This window comes from Suncus etruscus, chromosome 12 (assembly GCF_024139225.1).
Source record: "Suncus etruscus isolate mSunEtr1 chromosome 12, mSunEtr1.pri.cur, whole genome shotgun sequence".
In the NCBI taxonomy this organism is placed as follows: Eukaryota; Metazoa; Chordata; class Mammalia; order Eulipotyphla; family Soricidae; genus Suncus; species Suncus etruscus.
In genome coordinates, this window is record NC_064859.1 from 45,870,140 (window position 1) to 45,882,890 (window position 12,751).

General features: G+C 33.8%; 1 protein-coding gene and 1 pseudogene across 1 annotated transcript; both read left to right on the forward strand.

Moving 5' to 3' along the window:
• Positions 1 to 12,751, forward strand: part of LOC126024534 (small integral membrane protein 8-like) — a 1,114,930-nt pseudogene that overhangs the window by 318,626 nt on the left and 783,553 nt on the right.
• Positions 5,917 to 8,399, forward strand: LOC126024159 (lithostathine-like). Its single transcript, XM_049784599.1, has 5 exons — positions 5,917 to 5,992; positions 6,787 to 6,905; positions 7,083 to 7,220; positions 7,779 to 7,902; positions 8,332 to 8,399. Exons 1-5 carry the CDS (start codon positions 5,917 to 5,919, stop codon positions 8,397 to 8,399), a joined length of 525 nt encoding a protein of 174 aa, XP_049640556.1.

Here is a 12,751-nt window from a genome sequence, read left to right on the forward strand (position 1 = left end):
CAAAATCCTTAGAAAGTTAAGAAACCTGGGAGATGGGTGAATTTCAATTAACATAAAGAAAATTATGTTCTTAATGTAAAACATCCATATAACAAATTTTTTGTAAAATGTGTCATTTATAAAATGTGTCATTTTAGAGAGCAATTAATAGAAAATTTTCAGAATTTGTTACTGCTGTAAAATGAATCACTGAATAATAACACCATAAAATATTGTGTTATTCATTGTTGAAAAGAGTTTAGCGGTAGAATCCAGTGCATTATTTAATCCAGTGCTTTGTGGCATAGATGAAATCAAGTTTTCTCTTTGTTCCTGAAATAAAATTGTGGGAGATGATAAACCACCTCTCTAGTGTCAATATAGAACAATGCCTAAATCAAATGGACTTGGAGATCATAACATTTCCATAGCTTATTATAGGGAAAACAAAATGGATGTATTTTTCTAAAATCAAGGACTTAATGGTATTATATTTTGGGTACATAAACTAAAGCTAATAACAACATTCAATACATTATTTTTCTCAGTGTTCTTTAGGTTAATGTACCTTTGCAAATAACCACACAGAGATGTTGTTCACAGTATTTCCCTGGAGTTTTCCTTTTCTTTGTTTATACCAGAAATATAGTATTATTTTTCTAAATATATCTTCTTTTTTTTTTTTGAGTTTGGGCCACACCTGGTGACACTCAAGGTTTACTCCTGGCTCTGCGCTCAGAAACCGCTTCTGGCTTAGGGGACCATGTAGGACACTGGGATCAAACCATGGTCCATCCTGAGTCAGCCATATGCATGGCAAATGCCCTACCGCTGTACCATCACTCCGGGCCCTAGACATATCTTCTTAAAGTCACAAATTAGTGTTGAATAAACAAATAAAGGTCATAATTAAATGAGAATCAACACATTATTCCCGCAATGCTCTAATACTACTGAAGGTTTCAGTAGTGATATTTTTACATTAGTGATGCTTGAATACCTTTTGAAAGTAAATAATGTTTCAAATAAAAACTTAAAATGGGCCCTTGCATGTGTATGACTCAGGACAGATCCAAGTTCAATCGCCAACATTCCATATGGTCCCAGAGCCTAGATTGATCTTAGTGCAGAGCCAGGAGTAACCCCTGAGTGTGTGCCCCCTCTCAAAATAAAAGGGTCTGTTATGCTGTTATGCTGACAGACTGGAAGGCAGGAGTGGTGGGACGGGATGGGATGCACTCTGGGAACGTGGGTGGAGGGAGGCCAATACTGGTGGTGGGATTGACCCTAATACATTGTATGTCTGAAACCCAACTATGAAGAACTTTGTAAATCCCAATGGTTTCAATAAAATACTAAAATTAAAGAATAAATAATGTTTCATAGCATTTAAAAATATATGCTAAAGGCTAGGTAAACAGTTTTCAGTTTATATTCTTTTTTTCTTCGTTAAACGGTGAAAGATATACCAAGAAGATGAATAGTCTACAAATTTACTCCAAAGAATCACTTTATCATAGTTCTCAAATGAAGACCATATATATTTGCATTTGTGACATTCTACTGAAAATTATTGACTGTTGTGGATAATCATTTATATACTATTTTCTGATACATAAATAAAATATATTTACATATCAATAAGTACACAAATATTAAAATAAAATATATTATATGTACAATATACTAAATATTAATTATTGTGACTCATCAGTTTTATTACTAGATGTGTGAGGTATATAAAAACTATTTATTGGTGCCAGAGAGATAGCATGGAGGTAGTACATTTGCCTTACAAGCAGAAGGTTGATGGTTCGAATCCTGGCATCCCATATGGTCCCCCAAGCCTGTCAGGGGCGATTTCTGAGTATAGAGCCAGGAGTAACCCCTGAGTAATTCCAGGTGTGACCCAAAAACCAAAAAAAATAATTATTTATTGTGATAGCTTTTCATTATGTGTAAGATTATTCATGTTTTATTTAAATTCTAACTAAACCTTATAAGATAAGACCTCATAAGATAAGATTGAATGTTTCAATCTTGAGTAAATATGTGTCACTGAATTTCTTTTTTATAACTGGACTCTCTGGATTGACTTGGAAACAGTATGCATAGAAATGTGTCTGGAGGCCTAAAGTAAACAGAACCTCAACCTTAAAGCATCTGGATTATCCCAGATAATTTCCAAGTTAGAAATACCATTATAAAAACCTCTAACATGCCTTTGCCCCTACTCCCCAAGTCACATACAGGTGTCCTCACAAAGATCCTCTACTCTCAATAATCACCTAATTTCAAGTACTGACAGATTTGCCATCTCCTCTTAACATTTTTTAAGTTGTCTTATGATGGTTCAGTTCCTTGCAGAAATGCAATGCAGTCCCTTGACAGTCCTTGACAGATTTGATACATGACTTTATTTTAAAACTGCCTACAGCTTAGATAGTAGTGCATAATTATTAATTTTTTTATTTGGAGTGAAAGCCGCACCTGGATGGTTTTCAGAGGTAACTCTTGAACTTTATCAATTTCCAATGCCTTGATTTCATATAGATTCAGAATGATTTTCTGGATAAAATAAGTAAAAACTTTCTTAGTTGAGACTTTTGACTCATAACTGATAAAGTATCAAATTCCAACACTGGTGCTTAGCAATTAAGAAAAATCCTACTTATTCCTGCTTCCTGGAATTTTCTTCCTTGTTTTTATTCTCAGTGCTAATAAGCAAGGTTGTCCACTATAAGCAACATATATATATATATATATATATATATATATATATATATATATATATATATATATATGATAAATAAACAGTACCATATTTGAAACTATGTTTTAAAAGGGTTGAGATTTTATCTTGCTTTCTTTTTTTCTAATGAATCTTTAAGCACCATGATTACAAACATGATTGTAGTTGGGTTTCAGTCATAGACAGAATACCCCCCTTCACCACTGCAACATTCCTACCACCAATGCTCCCTCTCTCCTCCCCCACCCCTGCCTGTATTGGAGACAGGCATTCTACTTCTCTCATCCTTTAACACTGTCATGCTTTTGTTAGTGTATTTATTTCTATAACAGCTTTCACCACTCTATGGTGAGCTTCAAATTGTGAGCTGGTCCTTTTGCCCCTTCCAGCCCTTATCTCTACTGTCTCTGGGCCTTTTTGCAATAATGTCTTTAATTTTTCTTAAAACCCATAGATGAGTGAGACTATTCTGTGTCTTTCTCTATTAAGTATAGTGACATCCAAAGTTCTATGAAATATTTTGTGGTTAGGAAACTGAGGTGTCCTGAAAGAAGGCAGGACAAATTTGGCTCATAAGTGAGTCTCCTTGTAAATGTTTATTTAAATTCCAAACACATATTTATTACTATGACCTCTCCAGTGTTTAATTTTTTTCTCTGAAGTTCAACCATCATTTCAGATGGACTTTTCTAGGCTACTACAATAACTTAGAAATCATTTTAATTATTTATACATTTTTAAATGTTTTGATTCAAATAAAGTTATTTTTTTAGAATGTAAATCATATTACTGAGTTAAATGCAGTGGTTTTCAAGCACTGACCCATGGACCAGTAGCAGTTTACACATGTAGCTAGATTATAAACCACTTATCTAACATAGTGGTTATATTTGCCAGTTCCTGGATTGATATGCAATAAACTACCAGTCACCAAGTATAAATAATTAAAAATCACTGATTTAAAAAACAAATATATGTAGCTCACATACAATTAAAATAATATTCATAAAATTTTAAATATATTCCGCTCCACTCAAACCTTAATGAATACTAATATCTTAGATCCTTACTCCTATATTTCTCTTCTCTTCTCTTAGTAGGAACAATTTAGAATTTGAGTTTATCATTTTAGCTTCATTAGTTTTTAATACTTCATAACATTAATTATTTGGGGGAAATCCTCAACAGTGCATGAGGACCAGAGAAGAGACCTGGCAACTTTTAGTGTGGGTCAGAAAGTCTGTAAGCAACGTTGTATTGGGAGCACCAGGAATACTCTGGAAACATTTGGTGGAGCATCAGGGGCTCATGGGGCCAGTGAATACTTCAGAGCCTTTAATTTTATATCAATTGGCCTTTAGATGTTTGTTTATAAAAAACATTATACAGCATTTAATTTTTGTATTGTGATTTGTTTTCTTTAATATTTTTTGAGGTTACACCAGGTTTCTACTATTAATTATGATCTATTTATTTTAAGTTTCTAACTTGTTTTAAGTCAACATTTACTACTTATGGACAATTATATGATTTAATCCTTTTTACATTATTAGTAAAAATTCTTTAAACATTAATATATAAACAATTTGTCATGTTTCTGCTAACTGAGTAGGAGAGAAAAATTATTATGATATAAGATGATATTTCTAAGAGGTTTATTATGTAGACTATCTTCAACAGAAATTTGAAGAACTTCTTAAGTTTGCAAATTTTTTATGAGATTTATGCTTTTGTTAAGGTATATAATATAACCTATTCAAAAATGGAGCTATTTATATTTATTACCAACATTTTATGAAATAATTTTATGTCAATAAGTATGTACACTATGTTTTTATTGGAATTTGGATTTATTAATCTTTAAAAATGGCATTGACATATATGCTTGAATAGTTTTTATGTTCCCTAAAGAGTAATGCTAATATCTTTTTCCACTTTTCAATTAAAGTATTGTTCTTTTCCCATTTATTTTTTAGTTTAATTTACATATTATGTAGGTCACTTTTTTTGTCAGTTATACATATATTAGGAAGAGGATTTTTTTTCTTTTTTACTTTTTTCTTTAAGTTCTCTACTGGTTAAATGAACTAATCAGCATTATGCAGGTAAAAAGCTATAAAGAAAAACCTCATAAATGAATATATGAAAACTCAAAGTAAATTGTGGCTTAAAGAAGGAATGTTAAAATGAGAGATAAATTTGCGATTTAGGTAAAGAAAGTACTAGTGTCCTGGGATTTCAAAGGGAGAAGATTGTATTCACATGCCCCTTATAAAAGCATATGTTCAGCAATTAGTATTTTCTTTACCATAAGATTAGATTACAAAAAGTCATGTCTAATAAAGCTCACATTGTGGGCAAATACCTGAATATCAATGCTTGTTGTAGGATAATGCTAATTATTGCAGAAGGAAATCTTTTGGGACTGAAATTATTTAATTTTACTAGTCATAAAATATCCTTTGTACTAGAAAAATATTAAAAATTCAAAGCTAAGGTGATATAAAGAAAAGCTTTAAAATCATAATCATGCTTTATATTATGAATTTTGAAGGGAAAACATACTTTTGACGTTTTCTTAATTATCAAATTTTATAATATTTTCTAAACTACATTAATCAGAATTTGGGCCACAGATCTGGTTTCATTTCATACTTTTTCCTTAACAAGATATCTGGGCAATAAACTATCACTTGTCTGAAATATTGCTGACTTGTTAACTGTTATTACTCTGATATGTGTGGAAATTCCTGTCATTTGGCTCAGGCATCTTCTTCCATAACAGGAATTTCCTTGAATTCGTGCCAAGCCCATCCCATGACAACTATTCTGGTCTATATTCCTGTAACTAATTTAAGTGCTCGTCTTCCAAAGATGTCCTTATAAAAGCCGATTGTTTGCTGAGCTAATAAGCCATTGCAGAACCCAGCGAGACAGGTAACTGGGAGATGAAAGGAATTTAGAATCTAGGAGTTATATTATATATCTAGGGAAAGGAAGGGAGAATTACTCTTTTCAAAGAACATAGACTAGCAAATACCAGTACTAAAAATAATGAATTGTATAGATTTTCTAACATTTTAATAATTGTTTAATGGAAAATATTTTGCTAATATCAGTTTATTCTTAGGGGACCATCAAACAACAACAAAGGGTAGAGCAATAGCCTCCCAAGGCAAGACAAGATGCTGTCTCCCGTTGTTCGCTCCAGCATGACCTTCCTACTGTTCTCCTGCCTGATACTTCTAGCTCAAGTCTATGGTGAGATTCTTTCTCCAACCGTGTTTAACTTCTTCTATTGGGGATCAATAAGTAAATGCTTATTCCTGTGTGAAAGTTGTGGTAATTAAGAGGTTCATCTCCGAGAATGAAACTGCTAGTGATTACACATTTATTATTTCTTTATCCAGAGTAAACCCATGGTGGGAGAAGCCATGGAGTCCCACTAACAGGAGAGTGAAAATATCCTACATTTTCTTAGTGGATTCTGTTGATAGGAGTGAAAGGGAAAGTAAAGTTTAAAAATGATATGGGGGGGGGGGCGGCGCAATAGCGCAGCAGTAGGACATTTGCCTTGCACACGGCTGACCCAGGATGGATCCAGGATGGATCTGCGTTCTATCCCTGGCATCCCATATGGTTCCCTAATCTAGGAACTATTTCTGAGTGTATAGCCAGGTGTAACCTCTAAGCGTCATTGGGTGTGACCCCTCCCCCCAAAAAAGATAGGTGAGATCTAAGAAAATAAACAGGGGTTTCAGATCATTTTGCCTTGCATGTAACCAAATCTAGTTTAATTATGGCACAACATGGCCCCCAAGCATTACTAGGAGAAACTCTACAGCCCAGACCTATGATTAAGGTCTGATTAGTGAGTGCAGTGTGGCCCAAACCTTCATTCACTATGAGTTGTAGGAAAAATGATGGTATGATGCCTGGGAACTATCAGTCGCTGATAGAGATTAGACATATTTTGTGATTTTGGGGGGTCATGGTCACCCCATATATTTTTCTCCATCTCATCTTTTCAATGCATCTCATTTCTTTCAACTCAGGTGAAGATGTGCGAAAGGAACGTGCTTCTGTGCGGAGCAGATGTCCTCAAGGCTCTTATTCCTATTTCTCATACTGCTATGCCTTGTATGCAACACCAGCTACCTGGATGGATGCAGCAGTGAGTAGCTGAGTTTGCAAACTGTGATTTTAACGAGGAGACTGATATCATGGGATAACAAGTTCTACTACATACATTGTGATGCTTTTTTCATCACCTAGATTTTTCTTAGCATCCTTTTTCCTGTGAATACAGTGTCATATAGCACAAGATCTCATTTCTCCCTTCCCTCCACAGCTAAATTGCCAGAAGCAGCCTTCTGGGTATCTTACGTCTGTTCTCTCTGGGTCTGAGGCTTCTTTTGTGGCTTCGCTGATCAAAACTAACTTTAATAACTACAAAAACATCTGGATTGGGCTTCATGATCCCACAGAGGTACCATTTCATTTATTAATCTCTGTTTTATTTTACATGCTGTAGTTGAAACCCATGGCAATCAATTATGTTTGTTTTACCTGTCTACACAATAAATACACTGGACAGTTCTAGAACAGTCTCGAGATTTAATTAATGATATTTTGGTAGATAAACATTCTTTATTTCTCATTGAAAGGGGTAATTTCTAAGGATGGCTTTTTAATCTAAATCTGAAGGTTAAAATCTCTTGTCTAATACTTGCATTATGACATAGTACTCTGTATATCATAGATTTATTCATGCTATGATGAGGAAATCCTTAAGGAAGAACAGAATTTACTGTCCAAAACTGTCTCCATGCTATTCTCAGTGGCTTCATTGCAATTTGTGTTTTTGGCTGGGGAATTTTCCACAGTAGTCTAAAGGGATACCTACAGTTTCCCAAGTGGCCAGCACCTGTAAGAGCAGACCACATCACATGATGCTTGAAATATTATTAGTTTCTTAGTGAGCAACTCATGCAAGGAGCACTAAGTTACCTAGTAGACTCATCTTGTTTTATTCTTTACCCCATAGGGCCAGCAACCTAATGGAGGTGGCTGGCAATGGGCTAGCACTGATGTGATGAACTACCAAGCCTGGGAGGTGAAACCCTCCCCAAATTCCAAAGCATACTGTGGAACTGTGTCCCAAAGCTCCAGTAAGTAACACAAATTTACCTTCTCTGCACATCTACTTCAAATATCCATTTCTAATCCTATCATTTAGGAAATCTTATAGCTGAGAGATATAAATTAATTTTGCTTTCTCTCTTTTTGTTTGTTTGCTGTTTGGGGCATACCCAGTGGCACTCAGGGGTTAATCCTAGCTCTGTGCACACCTGGCAGGCTCAGACAGACTACCATATGGAATGTCAGGGATCAGATCAAACCTGGGTCAACAGTATGAAACGAACATGCTCATGCTATCGCACAGGCACTCCTTTTTCTTATCTCTTCTTATTTGTTTTTCCTTTAAATTATCTTCCCCTGAATATAGAATTTGAACTTTAGTAAATAAACTTAGAATACTTCCCATTAACTTCACAAATCCTATTAGTAACATTAATTTTGCTCTTTTCTCTTCCTAGATTATCGAAAATGGAGAGAGTACAACTGTGATTTGATGTTACCCTATGTTTGCAAGTTCAAGAACTAGGTGAAATTGGACATCAACAAGATGAACATGACATACAGACACTATGGCCTGGAACTAGTCTAAAAACACTCTGGAGAATATTGCTCCCAACTTGGTATTTTTGAAATAAAATATACCCAATTTTATTTTAGCAATTTTAATGTGTTGTGTTTTGAGATATTAAAAAAAAACAAAAATAAACATTCTATTTTACAATGTTGTACTTTTGTCTTCATTCTCATAGAAAATAAAATAAGAATAATTCAAAGCAAGTAGAAATCCAGATCTTACTTTAGGCCTATCAAGAGTCTAGGAAAAATTATAATTATTTACCACCATTTGTTTATTTGTGACCAGTGTCTTACTCAGATATGATATGTGTTGCATATAGAGAAATACACTGCTTCTCTCATACACCTTGAGAAATATTTTAGGATTATATGAAATTGGTATGAAGGTTAATATTTGTAGAATAAATCTCCAATTTTTATTTAAGTTTTCCCCAATTTTCAATCTAACCTAGAGACTCAATTTTATTTTAAAAATTGTAAAAGAATACTCATTTGAACATATGGTTTCAGATACACATGTAGATAATTGGTAATTGTCACACTTTCTTATTAAATCAAGAACAAATCTCAGAGCATAAAAGATAAAATAGGGTATTTGCCTTACATAGAACACTTAGCTTAAAGCAACCAACTCCAGTTTTCATGTTGGCACCACCTGAGCACACTTATGATACTTGTGCTTAATTATAAGTAAGCCCTGACCAAAGCTGGGTATGGCCACCACCCTGAAATAAAACAACCCAAGAATAAATGGGAACAATTAAGAAATCAATAGTGTTTCCTATCTTGTGGCTGTGATATCTATTGAGACAATAGGAGCATAAGAACCCTTCTAATATTTACCTAAAATAAGAAGTGCTTGATTATAAACCATTACTAAAATTAAATGATGGTTTTCAGATGTTATTTTGCAAGAAGTTTATGAAACATAAATTCCTGGAGCTGCAATCAAAATAAATGAAAGAAATAATAGAAACATCTTGATCATAATGAGAATACTTTCATTGATTTTACCTTATAAATCCCACCGAATTCTTGTGGTAAAAAAAAAACAACCATTTAATTTAAATATTTTAAATAATTAAATAATTTATATTAAATTATTTCAGGGAGCCGGAGAGATAGCACAACGGTAAGGCTGCTGACCTAGGAGGAACCCTGTTTGATTCCAAGTATCCAATATGGTCCCCTAGCCTACCAGCGGTGATTTCTAAGTGCAGAACCAGGTGTGGCCCCTGAGCACAGCTCTACGTGGCCCAAACATCTGTCAATCAATAAATAAAGTTTAAAAATTATTTCAGGCAAAGATAAAAAATAAAGAATTTTATAAATCAATGTTCTTGACATATGTAAGGTGTAAAATCCTTCACACAGTGCTATCAGACTATATTCAGTAGAATATTAAAAGTATCTACCAACAGTGGGGGTAAGGATGCTTTATCAATCAGTGTATTACAATACCTCATTATACTTAATGGCTAGAGTCACATGAGCATCTCCATAGATGAAGATAAAACTTTGAGAACCTTGGTTTAACATTATTTCTAGAGTAAAGAAGAATACAGTACATGAAGATTGACATCATGTTACATGTTGCTATATCTGAAAATTAAAACAAAGTTCAAATAAAATTTAAAATGAAACAAATTATAAAAACAATGAGTATATTTATTGGATGGCTTCTATATAGTTGATACATTAAATAAACTGATGATGTGATCAGAACACAGTATGTACATGTGTTCAAACTAACCAAATTTATGTCGATTATTTTACACTAATGGCAATTCAGTAATTTGAGTAAAGCAAAATTAATACTCAAAAATAAAGACATCCCTGGGCCAGAGAAATAGGACAGTGGCAGGGTGTTTGCCTTGCACGTAGCTGATCAGGATGGATGGTGGTTCGAATCCCAGCATCCCATATGGTCCCCCAAGCCTGACAGGGGCAATTTCTGAGTGCAGAGCCAGTATTAATCCCTAAGAGCCTGTGTTTGTGTGTGTGTGTCTATGTGTGTGTGTGTGTGTAGGTGTGTGTAGGTGTGGCCAAGAAACCAAAATAAATAAACAAATACATAAAATTTTGTATTTTATTACATACTTTATCAAATTCTTATAATTCTATTGGTCATATTATAATTCAATAGTTTTGGGTTTTTTGGAGGGGGTTTTGTGGCCAAATGCAGTGGCTCTCAAGTGTTACTCCTGGCTCTTCACTCACAAATTGCTCTTGGCAGGCTTGAGGGACCATGTGGAACACTGGATATATAGCATGGGTAGGTCGCATGCAAGGAAAATGTCCTTCCCACTGCTATCACTCTGGACCTCTAGCTTTTATAGATGAGATAACAAAGATTTTGAGATTGAGCAATATTACATAAAAATCACCATTAATGGGGTCAAAGCAATAGCACAGCAGTAGGGTGTTTGCTTTGCACGTGACTGCCCAGGTTGGACCTTGGTTCAGTCCCTGGCAACCCATTTGCTCCCCCAAATCCAGGAGCAATTTCTGAGTGCATAGCCAGGAGTAACCCCTGAGCATCACTGGGTGTGCCCCCCCCCAAAAAAAAAACAGAAAACAACTCACCATTCGTTCATCCCAGTAGAAAGTGAATAGAATTGCTTTCTTTAATGAATTCTTATAGGAAAAGGATTCCAGTATATTTTCTGTTTTATTACTTTAAACCTTTTTTCTTTTGTTTCTTTTTTTTTTTTTTGACCTTTTCTTGAATCACTCTTGGCAGTTTAAAAAAATCAAGTTTTTAGTTAACTTTCTATTTGAAAATAGAAAAGAACCTTAGTCAAATTCTTATGTGGCTATGTTAGAGTAAAGTGGTTACCAGATTACATTTGAATTTCAGATAAGCAGTTTCTAAATATGAGCACATATAAAATTTAGCAGATGTTATTTATTCTTTAAATGTCAACATACTCCAAGTTGAAGTTTTTATTTTAAAATTAATAAATGCAATGAATAGATAATATATCCTTTTTAAAGAAATAATGTTTGAAAAGCCATCTGTGCCTTTTTTAAGATAGGTTTTCTAAGAGGACATATCTTTTTTGATAAGGAAATCCATTCTATTTTGTCAAATAATTATTACTTTTTCTTTATTTTCTAAAAGTTACTGTTTCAAGTTAATACATATTTTTGTTTGTTTATTTGAATATTATTATTTTATTCATCCATCAGAACTTCCTCCTCAATCTCGTTTGCCTTGGGTAAATTTAGTTGTAGTTTCTATTGGTTTATTCCTTAAAATTCAGATTGATTGTCATTGTCATATCTTTAATTGAACCTGTTGATAAAGTCATTCAGTACTTGCCTATTTTTCTTCCTCCTCATTTTGTTTCTTAAAGCTCCCTCCAGCTTCTTCTATTTTATTGCAAAGGGCAAAGTATGTCTTTTGCGTATGTCTGTGGGACACACCTGGCAATAATAATCAGGGCTTATTCTAAATCTACACTCAGTGATTACTTCTGGCAATACCTGGGTTTCGATGATAAAACTCAAGTTAGCAGCCTACCTACTGTACTATGATCCAATCCTGATTAGTATTTTTGCTCTAAATCTACCACACCTTCTTTTTCCAATAACTTGTCCTCAGACACTTCAATTGTATCCATATTCTAAAGCTCATATTCCATTGCACATAGAGAAACATTTTATATTCCTTAGATACCAAAAAGTAGGAAGTTAGATATATCTGTATCAATGTACATTATCACTATATGTGAAAATTTCTTTTTAATAACAATATCCCCAGGAAGTGTCACTGCTGCATATTTTGGTGGGAAGGAACACTTAGTGATACTCAGTGGTTTGTACTCCGGGGCCTCTTGGCAGTGCTCTGGTGACCATATGTGGTGCCAAGAATAAAACCTGGGTTTAGGTGTGCAAGTCAAGCCTCCACATTCTGTACTATACTCCAGCCCTAGTTGTTTCTATATTTTGTATTGTTTTATATGTGGTTTGAGAAAAGTACAGCTTCATTATTTTGTAAGTGCCTGTCAAGTTTTCGTATCATTTATTTCAGAGCCTCTCAGTTCTATAATGCAAAGGCCTGGTTTCTGTGGGATTAATTAAACATCAAATGTGATTCTATTTCCATTCATTGATCTATGTGTCATTACTTATTTCAGTATTATGAAGGTTAATTACTTCTCATATTGCATAATATTTTGAAGTCAGTTGATATAATGACTCCACTTTTTTTTTTGCTGCAAATAGCCATAGCTATATGGTTTTCTTAGACTCAATATAAATATTAGTATTTAAAATTTTTATTTTATTAAAATGTTA

Coding starts and splice junctions, on each gene's coding strand:
- LOC126024159 (XM_049784599.1), top strand. CDS start 5,917: ATGCTGTCTCCCGTTGTTCGCTCCAGCATGACCTTCCTACTGTTCTCC. Junction 5,993..6,786: donor ACTTCTAGCTCAAGTCTATG/GTGAGATTCTTT, acceptor CTTTCAACTCAG/GTGAAGATGTGCGAAAGGAA. Junction 7,221..7,778: donor GGCTTCATGATCCCACAGAG/GTACCATTTCAT, acceptor TTTACCCCATAG/GGCCAGCAACCTAATGGAGG.